We start from the raw sequence: 13570 nt of genomic DNA, 5'->3' as shown, positions 1-13570 counted from the left end.
TTCCCTTTTTTTGAACAATTAGAAACACAAACTCTCAATGAGGGCAGTAAACACAGATTGAAATCAAATACAGCACAAGAAACAAAAAAGGTCATTCATGCAAGGACAACTAAATACCGCACCACAACAAATTAAAGTGCATCCAGGCTACAGTGGGAATTCAACCTATCAGAAGACAAGCCTAAACAGTAGCCTATATAGATGAGGACATTTCAATACTTATGACTTTGACTCCCAAAAATATCTATGTATATTTACACTGTTATCTATGAAGTTGACTTTTTTCTCCAAATCTGTATGACGTTTCTCATGAAAGGAGACAGACTTGTGATACCATCACCTCTGAGAGGAGACGTTCTGCAGCATCTGCACGAAGGCCATCAAGGGATCTCGAAATGCAGGGCTAGAGCCAAGGAGTCAGTCTGGTGGCCCGGCATCGCAGCACAGATAGGCCAAATGGTGGACAAGTGTGAAACATGTCAAAAATACAGACTACAGAACCGTGAACCACTGTTACCCACTCCACTTCCACACCGCCCATGGCAGAAGGTAGGCATGGATCTGTTTGAGTGGTCAAAGAAACAGTACCTTTTGATCATTGACTTTTTCTCAAGATATATTGAAGTAGCACAACTCAAATACATGTCGGCAGAGGTCACTATCAGTGCTGTTAAAGAGGCCTTTGCTAGACATGGAACTGCAGAGACTGTGATATCAGATAACGGGCCGCAGTTTTAATCAGAACAGTTCAAGCAGTTTGCGAAGGAGTACCAGTTCAGGCACATCACGAGCAGCCCCTGGTACCCCCAGGCCAAAGGGGAGGCTAAACATACTGTTCATATCATCAAGGACTTGTGGGAAAAGGACAATGACTTCAACAGAGCACTGCTGGTGTACAGAGGCATCCCGGTGGAACATGGATTCTCACCAGCTCAGGTGCTAATGGGAGATACCTGCACACCTCTACCTCAGCCCACACCCAAGCTGGATCCTAAGTGGCTGGACTTGCAAGGTTTACAAAAGAAGGATGAGGAGGGGAGGTGAGTGCAGGCAAAACACTACAACCTGAACCACCGTACCAGAAAACTTCCAAAACTTAACAACTGGGACAGAAAGTTTGGATTATTACAGAAGGAACTACAGGAGCAGTAGTTAGACCTGCCAGTAATCCCAGATTTTACATGGTTGAGACTGATAGAGGTTTTCTAAGAAGAAACAGGAGTCACCTTAGAGCTACAGATTTCTTTCCACGGTTTGGTCAAGTTGTAAGACCTCCTTATAGGCTAGATTGGTGAAATAGAGGACACCTGTTTGTTCAAGTGACAAAACGAATGTTCAAAATGCTGTTTATGAAGTTCTGGGACAGTTTGTGTTTATGGTGTTAACAGAAAGAAAACGGAGAAGCATTACAATGTTTATGTTGAAATGAGTATACAGTACATTAATGTTCATACAAGCTGTCAAATGCTTTATTGTTGTTTGGTTGAAAATGAGTATGACTTTAGCTAAAAGGAGGAGGTGTAATGGTAGGATTGTTACACTAGACGTCCCATAATGCTTTCTTTCATCTCACCTTCCTCCTTTATCCTTCTTTCATTCCCTCCTCCTTCTCTCTTTCCTTCCTCCTTTGATACCCCCTCTTTCCTTCATCCCTTTCCTTCTTTATTTCATCCTTCTTTCCTTTCCTCCCTTCCTCTCTTTTTTCCTTCTTCCCCTAACAACAGGAGAGTTAATTTGATATAAAAGGTCATATTTTTTGTTTGTTTATTCTCAGACCTGCTGTGCTTTCCTATGGACTATGGGACCAGGTCAGAGTTGACTGTGGGAGAGAGTTTTACCTGATGTTATTCATCCAGGAAATGCTGGCAGAGCACAGACACAATCTTCAAAGGCAGCCCTACATTCAGACACCTTCTACAAGGGTAAGTGTGTCAAGCTGTCCTGGTGTCTTGGAATTGATGCATACTTCTAATGAGAGCATGCAGACTGACACTGTCCTTAAAACCCACACAGAACCATGTGATAGAGAGAATGTGGGTTGAGGTGAATGCGCGAGTCAACTACCCATTGAAGACGGCTTTGGTACAGCTGTTGGACCAGGAAGAACTGGATATGGAGGACAACTTATCAAAGTATTGCGTATCAAACCTCACCTGCCAGATGGCTAGGATTGGCCTCACAAATGTCGTAGAAGCATGGAATGCACACAGCATCCCTGGTATGATTCTGCTAGAGATCCAATTATGTTTTCAGCTCCCATCCAATCCCAGAATTTGGATCTCTGCCAATACTGACACAAGAGCTTTTTTTTTCTTGAATATAGAAGAGTTTTGCAGTTCAACTGTATTCTCAAAAACAGATGGGCCTCGAAACATCTGAACAAGAATAAAATAACACAAAATTACGTTCAAATTCAGTATTGACAACTCAAATTTCTAAAATGCTGATGATTGCTCAAACAATTTTGCCATTCAAGTTTTGACCCATCACTGTAATTCCTTCAGTCTCACTACTCATTGCCCTGTCTTGCAGGTAAGGGAATCCCAAATGAGCTGGCTAAAGAAGGGTGTCCTGCCAAACTTCCCGAGGATCTCCTGCCTGTTGGTGGTGTTGCAGCTGATCTGTATCAGCAGGAGTTGGGATCCGCCTTGAAAAGAGAATCCATTTTGGATGTGTCCCTTTCACCTCTGAAGAAGCTCAACAAATGGCTGAAACTGAGTTTAATTCCCACTTTGACTTGCTGTCACTACACCAAAATGTGGTTCACAATAACTATGGCCCTTTCAAAGATGCAGTTAAGTGTCTTATTGCAATCACCAGAAGATGTGTGTGACCTGTTACAGTGAAATGCATTGTGAATTTTTTTTCTTTAGAAAAGTATTTATTTCACACAGTAAAAGCTCTGTTAAACAGTACACTGAACTGTACATAAAGTGCACTACAAATTTTAAAATAAACAAATGGCACTTACAATCTCACAGTTCTCAAAGTTCTTTTTTGTTCATGTAACCAGGCTGTGCTCAAAATCAGATATACTGTACAGACTGTAGCATCTGAATCGGTTTTTAACTATTCCCTTTATAAACTTACATGGAGGACAGCTTAGAGGTAGCTGATGTGATTTAACATTTAGTGCAGATCCAGAATAGGTTACTCCTCTTCATGGAAAGCTGCAGACACTGTGTACAAGACAGCAGAAAGACCCTTGACCTGGTTGAGCTTGGAGGCAAACCCATCTTGTCTGCATTTCAGACAGAGATCTGAAGTTAACAGCCAATGCTCCACACATGTACGGCATCCAAGCAGAGACTCACAGCAGGTGGAAAACATGGGCTCCTTCATCACAGCTGTAAGGTTTAAACAAAGAAAACATATGCAGAAAACAGATATGAATGGTTACTTTGAATAAAAAATAAGAATATTATCTGAAGGCTGTATTGTGTTCTGTTGTGTATTGTTACATAATCATACCTCGACAAACCATACAGGTGAAGGCATCCTTAATAGGGTGCAGAGAGGCAGCAGCTACTGCTGCACTTTTGGCCTTGACAAGCTCAGACAGCTGGTTTATTGTTGAGGTGATGTCAGGGAGGCTCTCAGCAGCTTGCTTCAGGTGCTCAATGTTACTAATGACTTCTTCTAGGCTTGAACTGTCTTGAGATTTTGAACTACCTTGGGACCTTCGACTTAACAGAAAAATAACAGACTCAAGATTTCTCAATGGTGCACACCAACAAATGTTTGAAAATCTTTCTGAATATTTACTCATTAAAGGCATCAACTTAGGAGTTTTCCAGACAAAATACAGTAAGTTTGGCAAACTGCCTCAAATCATAATGACTTCATACAGGATCAACACAAACAAATTCTACCAAAATAGGTTTAAATACTAACTAGGGCTGCGAGCTTAGAGGCTGAAATCTGGTATGGTGGCGTGTGTGTGTGTTTGTGGATGCAGGAACCTGAAATTTGGCATGAAGGTCAAGTGTGTGAAGTCGAAATGGCTAAAAGGGGTGTTGGAAATTTCAAAATGTAGGGTGGCTGAGCAGGCTGGGCTGGCCCTACCATCCTGCATTTCAGAAATGTGCATATCATGTGGTTGCAGCTATTGCAAATTAACACTTGCTTTGTTTAAAATGATATGATTTCATCTTCACATCAAATGTTGTATGACCTTACTTTGGCTCTTCTTCCATTCTGTAACTCCACAAAGTCATAGTCAGTGATGGCATAGACTTTCCTGGAGTTTGAGATCCAGTACTTGGAACCTAAAGAGTCAGACAACATTAACTTCACTTAATGTATTTCAAATCTTTAAAGTTCATTAAAAACACACAAACAATTTCTGATCATACAACTTACTTCTTATGCCTTCGCAGTCCAAGATTTCATTTCCTTGGCTGTCTGTTAGGGTAAGTGACTCATCAGAGTTTATGGCAGCCTGCACCTTTGCAGTTCTTCCTTCAACATTTGCCTCAGCTTCCGAAAGCGAATGGCCATTGTCATGGAAGTACTGAGCTTGCCATTCACTATTTCACCAATATGGACTGACCTGGGTATAAATCACAGATGGTTCAAAATCACTATTGAGTTCATCCTTAAAGAAAATCTGGTTAAATGTCTGACTTGAAGGCAGTGTTCTTTTTTTTGTAACAGTAAATATATCATAGGATAAAAGTTTAGCAGCAGGGATCAGCTGCATATTGTATGTACTGTAGCTATGGAATGATTTTGCTGGGATCTTGGCACCAGCTCGTGGAATTCCATGTGAAGTTGCACTTTCATTAGACGTAGAAGCAGAAGATGATGAGGCTCGGTGCATGAAGCGAAAAGAGGGACAGCAGCAATGGGTGGAGGTGCTCTGCTTGCAGGTGGCTGGCTTTGCTCTGGCTCTCCATGGAGCTCATAATGCATGCGATTGTTAAGATCGAAGGTGGAAAAATGCCCGCTGCCTCTGGCAGAATGGCTCTGTTTGCATCATCTGTAATGTACAGACTACTGGCACTGACCTGTTTAACCGGATAGAATGAAAAATGCAATTTATTAAAAGTAACACAAATGCTACGGCCACGTCATTACAGTGTAACATGTTCACACATAAGATAAAATGTATCCCCAAGTTACTTTTGTTTGGTTTTTTTCCTTTTTTGAACAATTAGAAACACAAACTCTCAATGAGGACAGTAAACACAGATTGAAATCAAATACAGCACAAGAAACAAAAAGGTCATTCATGCAAGGACAACTAAATACCGCACCACAACAAATTAAAGTGCATCCAGGCTACAGTGGAATTCAACCTATCAGAAGACAAGCCTAAACAGTAGCCTATATAGATGAGGACATTTCAATACTTATGACTTTGACTCCCAAAAATATCTATGTATATTTACACTGTTATCTATGAAGTTGACTTTTTTCTCCAAATCTGTATGACGTTTCTCATGAAAGGAGACAGACTTGTGATACCATCACCTCTGAGAGGAGACGTTCTGCAGCGTCTGCACGAAGGCCATCAAGGGATCTCGAAATGCTGGGCTCGAGCCAAGGAGTCAGTCTGGTGGCCCGGCATCGCAGCACAGATAGGCCAAATGGTGGACAAGTGTGAAACATGTCAAAAATACAGACTACAGAACCGTGAACCACTGTTACCCACTCCACTTCCACACCGCCCATGGCAGAAGGTAGGCATGGATCTGTTTGAGTGGTCAAAGAAACAGTACCTTTTGATCATTGACTTTTTCTCAAGATATATTGAAGTAGGACAACTCAAATACATGTCGGCAGAGGTCACTATCAGTGCTGTTAAAGAGGCCTTTGCTAGACATGGAACTGCAGAGACTGTGATATCAGATAACGGACCGCAGTTTTCATCAGAACAGTTCAAGCAGTTTGCGAAGGAGTACCAGTTCAGGCACATCACGAGCAGCCCCTGGTACCCCCAGGCCAAAGGGGAGGCTAAACACACTGTTCATATCATCAAGGACTTGTGGGGAAAAAGGACAATGACTTCAACAGAGCACTGCTGGTGTACAGAGGCATCCCGGTGGAACATGGATCCTCGCCAGCTCAGCTGCTAATGGGAGAAACCTGCACACCTCTACCTCAGCCCACACCCAAGCTGGATCCTAAGTGACCAGACTTGCAAGGTTTACGAAAAGAAGGATGAGGAGGGAGGTGAGGCAGGCAAAACACTACAACCTGAACCACCGTACCAGACCACTTCCAAAACTAACAACTGGGACAGAAAGTTTGGATTATTACAGAAGGAACTACAGGAGCAGTAGTTAGACCTGCCAGTAATCCCAGATCTTACATGGTTGAGACTGACAGGTTTTCTAAGAAGAAACAGGAGTCACCTTAGAGCTACAGATTTCTTTCCACGGTTTGGACAAGTTGTAAGACCTCCTTATAGGCTAGATTGGTGAAATAGAGGACACCTGTTTGTTTAAGTGACAAAACGAATGTTCAAAATGCTGTTTATGCAGTTCTGAGACAGTTTGTGTTTATGGTGTTAACAGAAAGAAAACGGAGAAGCATTACAATGTTTATGTTGAAATGAGTATACAGTACATTAATGTTCATACAAGCTGTCAAATGCTTTATTGTTGTTTGGTTGAAAATGAGTATGACTTTAGCTAAAAGGAGGAGGTGTAATGGTAGGATTGTTACACTAGACGTCCCATAATGCTTTCTTTCATCTCACCTTCCTCCTTTATCCTTCTTTCATTCCCTCCTCCTTCTCTCTTTCCTTCCTCCTTTGATACCCCTCTTTCCTTCATCCCTTTCCTTCTTTATTTCATCCTTCTTTCCTTTCCTCCCTTCCTCTCTTTTTCCTTCTTCCCCTAACAACAGGAGAGTTAATTTGATATAAAAGGTCATATTTTTGTTTGTTTATTCTCAGACCTGCTGTGCTTTCCTATGGACTATGGGACCAGGTCAGAGTTGACTGTGGGAGAGAGTTTTACCTGATGTTATTCATCCAGGAAATGCTGGCAGAGCACAGACACAATCTTCAAAGGCAGCCCTACATTCAGACACCTTCTACAAGGGTAAGTGTGTCAAGCTGTCCTGGTGTCTTGGAATTGATGCATACTTCTAATGAGAGCATGCAGACTGACACTGTCCTTAAAACCCACACAGAACCATGTGATAGAGAGAATGTGGGTTGAGGTGAATGCGCGAGTCAACTACCCATTGAAGACGGCTTTGGTACAGCTGTTGGACCAGGAAGAACTGGATATGGAGGACAACTTATCAAAGTATTGCGTATCAAACCTCACCTGCCAGATGGCTAGGATTGGCCTCACAAATGTCGTAGAAGCATGGAATGCACACAGCATCCCTGGTATGATTCTGCTAGAGATCCAATTATGTTTTCAGCTCCCATCCAATCCCAGAATTTGGATCTCTGCCAATACTGACACAAGAGCTTTTTTTTTTTTTTCTTGAATATAGAAGAGTTTTGCAGTTCAACTGTATTCTCAAAAACAGATGGGCCTCGAAACATCTGAAAAAGAATAAAATAACACAAAATTACGTTCAAATTCAGTATTGACAACTCAAATTTCTAAAATGCTGATGATTGCTCAAACAATTTTGCCATTCAAGTTTTGACCCATCACTGTAATTCCTTCAGTCTCACTACTCATTGCCCTGTCTTGCAGGTAAGGGAATCCCAAATGAGCTGGCTAAAGAAGGGTGTCCTGCCAAACTTCCCGAGGATCTCCTGCCTGTTGGTGGTGTTGCAGCTGATCTGTATCAGCAGGAGTTGGGATCCGCCTTGAAAAGAGAATCCATTTTTGGATGTGTCCCTTTCACCTCTGAAGAAGCTCAACAAATGGCTGAAACTGAGTTTAATTCCCACTTTGACTTGCTGTCACTACACCAAAATGTGGTTCACAATAACTATGGCCCTTTCAAAGATGCAGTTAAGTGTCTTATTGCAATCACCAGAAGATGTGTGTGACCTGTTACAGTGAAATGCATTGTGAATTTTTTCTTTAGAAAAGTATTTATTTCACACAGTAAACGCTCTGTTAAACAGTACACTGAACTGTACATAAAGTGCACTACAAATTTTAAAATAAACAAATGGCACTTACAATCTCACAGTTCTCAAAGTTCTTTTTTGTTCATGTAACCAGGCTGTGCTCAAAATCAGATATACTGTACAGACTGTAGCATCTGAATCGGTTTTAACTATTCCCTTTATAAACTTACATGGAGGACAGCTTAGAGGTAGCTGATGTGATTTAACATTTAGTGCAGATCCAGAATAGGTTACTCCTCTTCATGGAAAGCTGCAGACACTGTGTACAAGACAGCAGAAAGACCCTTGACCTGGTTGAGCTTGGAGGCAAACCCATCTTGTCTGCATTTCAGACAGAGATCTGAAGTTAACAGCCAATGCTCCACACATGTACGGCATCCAAGCAGAGACTCACAGCAGGTGGAAAACATGGGCTCCTTCATCACAGCTGTAAGGTTTAAACAAAGAAAACATATGCAGAAAACAGATATGAATGGTTACTTTGAATAAAAAATAAGAATATTATCTGAAGGCTGTATTGTGTTCTGTTGTGTATTGTTACATAATCATACCTCGACAAACCATACAGGTGAAGGCATCCTTAATAGGGTGCAGAGAGGCAGCAGCTACTGCTGCACTTTTGGCCTTGACAAGCTCAGACAGCTGGTTTATTGTTGAGGTGATGTCAGGGAGGCTCTCAGCAGCTTGCTTCAGGTGCTCAATGTTACTAATGACTTCTTCTAGGCTTGAACTGTCTTGAGATTTTGAACTACCTTGGGACCTTCGACTTAACAGAAAATAACAGACTCAAGATTTCTCAATGGTGCACACCAACAAATGTTTGAAAATCTTTCTGAATATTTACTCATTAAAGGCATCAACTTAGGAGTTTTCCAGACAAAATACAGTAAGTTTGGCAAACTGCCTCAAATCATAATGACTTCATACAGGATCAACACAAACAAATTCTACCAAAATAGGTTTAAATACTAACTAGGGCTGCGAGCTTAGAGGCTGAAATCTGGTATGGTGGCGTGTGTGTGTGTTTGTGGATGCAGGAACCTGAAATTTGGCATGAAGGTCAAGTGTGTGAAGTCGAAATGGCTAAAAGGGGTGTTGGAAATTTCAAAATGTAGGGTGGCTGAGCAGGCTGGGCTGGCCCTACCATCCTGCATTTCAGAAATGTGCATATCATGTGGTTGCAGCTATTGCAAATTAACACTTGCTTTGTTTAAAATGATATGATTTCATCTTCACATCAAATGTTGTATGACCTTACTTTGGCTCTTCTTCCATTCTGTAACTCCACAAAGTCATAGTCAGTGATGGCATAGACTTTCCTGGAGTTTGAGATCCAGTACTTGGAACCTAAAGAGTCAGACAACATTAACTTCACTTAATGTATTTCAAATCTTTAAAGTTCATTAAAAACACACAAACAATTTCTGATCATACAACTTACTTCTTATGCCTTCGCAGTCCAAGATTTCATTTCCTTGGCTGTCTGTTAGGGTAAGTGACTCATCAGAGTTTATGGCAGCCTGCACCTTTGCAGTTCTTCCTTCAACATTTGCCTCAGCTTCCGAAAAGCGAATGGCCATTGTCATGGAAGTACTGAGCTTGCCATTCACTATTTCACCAATATGGACTGACCTGGGTATAAATCACAGATGGTTCAAAATCACTATTGAGTTCATCCTTAAAGAAAATCTGGTTAAATGTCTGACTTGAAGGCAGTGTTCTTTTTTTGTAACAGTAAATATATCATAGGATAAAAGTTTAGCAGCAGGGATCAGCTGCATATTGTATGTACTGTAGCTATGGAATGATTTTGCTGGGATCTTGGCACCAGCTCGTGGAATTCCATGTGAAGTTGCACTTTCATTAGACGTAGAAGCAGAAGATGATGAGGCTCGGTGCATGAAGTGAAAAGAGGGGACAGCAGCAATGGGTGGAGGTGCTCTGCTTGCAGGTGGCTGGCTTTGCTCTGGCTCTCCATGGAGCTCATAATGCATGCGATTGTTAAGATCGAAGGTGGAAAAATGCCCGCTGCCTCTGGCAGAATGGCTCTGTTTGCATCATCTGTAATGTACAGACTACTGGCACTGACCTGTTTAACCGGATAGAATGAAAATGCAATTTATTAAAAGTAACACAAATGCTACGGCCACGTCATTACAGTGTAACATGTTCACACATAAGATAAAAATGTATCCCCAAGTTACTTTTGTTTGGTTTTTTTTCCCTTTTTTTGAACAATTAGAAACACAAACTCTCAATGAGGGCAGTAAACACAGATTGAAATCAAATACAGCACAAGAAACAAAAAGGTCATTCATGCAAGGACAACTAAATACCGCACCACAACAAATTAAAGTGCATCCAGGCTACAGTGGGAATTCAACCTATCAGAAGACAAGCCTAAACAGTAGCCTATATAGATGAGGACATTTCAATACTTATGACTTTGACTCCCAAAAATATCTATGTATATTTACACTGTTATCTATGAAGTTGACTTTTTTCTCCAAATCTGTATGACGTTTCTCATGAAAGGAGACAGACTTGTGATACCATCACCTCTGAGAGGAGACGTTCTGCAGCATCTGCACGAAGGCCATCAAGGGATCTCGAAATGCAGGGCTAGAGCCAAGGAGTCAGTCTGGTGGCCCGGCATCGCAGCACAGATAGGCCAAATGGTGGACAAGTGTGAAACATGTCAAAATACAGACTACAGAACCGTGAACCACTGTTACCCACTCCACTTCCACACCGCCCATGGCAGAAGGTAGGCATGGATCTGTTTGAGTGGTCAAAGAAACAGTACCTTTTGATCATTGACTTTTTCTCAAGATATATTGAAGTAGCACAACTCAAATACATGTCGGCAGAGGTCACTATCAGTGCTGTTAAAGAGGCCTTTGCTAGACATGGAACTGCAGAGACTGTGATATCAGATAACGGACCGCAGTTTTCATCAGAACAGTTCAAGCAGTTTGCGAAGGAGTACCAGTTCAGGCACATCCCCAGCAGCCCCTTGTACCCCCAGGCCAAAGGGTAGGCTAAACATACTGTTCATATCATCAAGGACTTGTGGGGAAAAAGGACAATGACTTCAACAGAGCACTGCTGGTGTACAGAGGCATCCCGGTGGAACATGGATTCTCACCAGCTCAGGTGCTAATGGGAGATACCTGCACACCTCTACCTCAGCCCACACCCAAGCTGGATCCTAAGTGGCTGGACTTGCAAGGTTTACAAAAGAAGGATGAGGAGGGGAGGTGAGTGCAGGCAAAACACTACAACCTGAACCACCGTGCCAGAAAACTTCCAAAACTTAACAACTGGGACAGAAAGTTTGGATTATTACAGAAGGAACTACAGGAGCAGTAGTTAGACCTGCCAGTAATCCCAGATTTTACATGGTTGAGACTGATAGAGGTTTTCTAAGAAGAAACAGGAGTCACCTTAGAGCTACAGATTTCTTTCCACGGTTTGGTCAAGTTGTAAGACCTCCTTATAGGCTAGATTGGTGAAATAGAGGACACCTGTTTGTTCAAGTGACAAAACGAATGTTCAAAATGCTGTTTATGAAGTTCTGGGACAGTTTGTGTTTATGGTGTTAACAGAAAGAAAACGGAGAAGCATTACAATGTTTATGTTGAAATGAGTATACAGTACATTAATGTTCATACAAGCTGTCAAATGCTTTATTGTTGTTTGGTTGAAAATGAGTATTACTTTAGCTAAAAGGAGGAGGTGTAATGGTAGGATTGTTACACTAGACGTCCCATAATGCTTTCTTTCATCTCACCTTCCTCCTTTATCCTTCTTTCATTCCCTCCTCCTTCTCTCTTTCCTTCCTCCTTTGATACCCCCTTCTTTCCTTCATCCCTTTCCTTCTTTATTTCATCCTTCTTTCCTTTCCTCCCTTCCTCTCTTTTTCCTTCTTCCCCTAACAACAGGAGAGTTAATTTGATATAAAAGGTCATATTTTTTGTTTGTTTATTCTCAGACCTGCTGTGCTTTCCTATGGACTATGGGACCAGGTCAGAGTTGACTGTGGGAGAGAGTTTTACCTGATGTTATTCATCCAGGAAATGCTGGCAGAGCACAGACACAATCTTCAAAGGCAGCCCTACATTCAGACACCTTCTACAAGGGTAAGTGTGTCAAGCTGTCCTGGTGTCTTGGAATTGATGCATACTTCTAATGAGAGCATGCAGACTGACACTGTCCTTAAAACCCACACAGAACCATGTGATAGAGAGAATGTGGGTTGAGGTGAATCTGTGAGTCAACTACCCATTGAAGACGGCTTTGGTACAGCTGTTGGACCAGGAAGAACTGGATATGGAGGACAACTTATCAAAGTATTGCGTATCAAACCTCACCTGCCAGATGGCTAGGATTGGCCTCACAAATGTCGTAGAAGCATGGAATGCACACAGCATCCCTGGTATGATTCTGCTAGAGATCCAATTATGTTTTCAGCTCCCATCCAATCCCAGAATTTGGATCTCTGCCAATACTGACACAAGAGCTTTTTTTTTCTTGAATATAGAAGAGTTTTGCAGTTCAACTGTATTCTCAAAAACAGATGGGCCTCGAAACATCTGAACAAGAATAAAATAACACAAAATTACGTTCAAATTCAGTATTGACAACTCAAATTTCTAAAATGCTGATGATTGCTCAAACAATTTTGCCATTCAAGTTTTGACCCATCACTGTAATTCCTTCAGTCTCACTACTCATTGCCCTGTCTTGCAGGTAAGGGAATCCCAAATGAGCTGGCTAAAGAAGGGTGTCCTGCCAAACTTCCCGAGGATCTCCTGCCTGTTGGTGGTGTTGCAGCTGATCTGTATCAGCAGGAGTTGGGATCCGCCTTGAAAAGAGAATCCATTTTGGATGTGTCCCTTTCACCTCTGAAGAAGCTCAACAAATGGCTGAAACTGAGTTTAATTCCCACTTTGACTTGCTGTCACTACACCAAAATGTGGTTCACAATAACTATGGCCCTTTCAAAGATGCAGTTAAGTGTCTTATTGCAATCACCAGAAGATGTGTGTGACCTGTTACAGTGAAATGCATTGTGAATTTTTTCTTTAGAAAAGTATTTATTTCACACAGTAAACGCTCTGTTAAACAGTACACTGAACTGTACATAAAGTGCACTACAAATTTTAAAATAAACAAATGGCACTTACAATCTCACAGTTCTCAAAGTTCTTTTTGTTCATGTAACCAGGCTGTGCTCAAAATCAGATATACTGTACAGACTGTAGCATCTGAATCGGTTTTAACTATTCCCTTTATAAACTTACATGGAGGACAGCTTAGAGGTAGCTGATGTGATTTAACATTTAGTGCAGATCCAGAATAGGTTACTCCTCTTCATGGAAAGCTGCAGACACTGTGTACAAGACAGCAGAAAGACCCTTGACCTGGTTGAGCTTGGAGGCAAACCCATCTTGTCTGCATTTCAGACAGAGATCTGAAGTTAACAGCCAATGCTCCACACATGTACGGCATCCA

At 41.6% G+C, this 13570-nt stretch overlaps 1 protein-coding gene and 1 pseudogene across 1 annotated transcript; both read left to right on the top strand.

The window, feature by feature from the left end:
- Window positions 1–539: 539 nt before the first annotated feature.
- On the top strand, window positions 540–2833 carry LOC148185433 (uncharacterized; annotated as a pseudogene).
- A 2857-nt stretch (window positions 2834–5690) lies between these two features.
- Window positions 5691–7969, top strand: LOC148185432 (uncharacterized). Its single transcript, XM_088074919.1, has 4 exons — window positions 5691–5989; window positions 6905–7052; window positions 7144–7348; window positions 7668–7969. The coding sequence occupies exons 1-4, from the start codon at window positions 5691–5693 to the stop codon at window positions 7967–7969; spliced, it is 954 nt and encodes a 317-aa protein (XP_087931045.1).
- The last annotated feature ends 5601 nt before the right edge of the window (window positions 7970–13570 follow it).

This window comes from Plectropomus leopardus, unplaced genomic scaffold, assembly GCF_026936395.1.
Source record: "Plectropomus leopardus strain MGB_pleo_1.0 unplaced genomic scaffold, ASM2693639v1 Contig25, whole genome shotgun sequence".
Classification (NCBI taxonomy): Eukaryota; Metazoa; Chordata; class Actinopteri; order Perciformes; family Serranidae; genus Plectropomus; species Plectropomus leopardus.
This window is presented reverse-complemented; position numbering and strand designations above follow the sequence as displayed.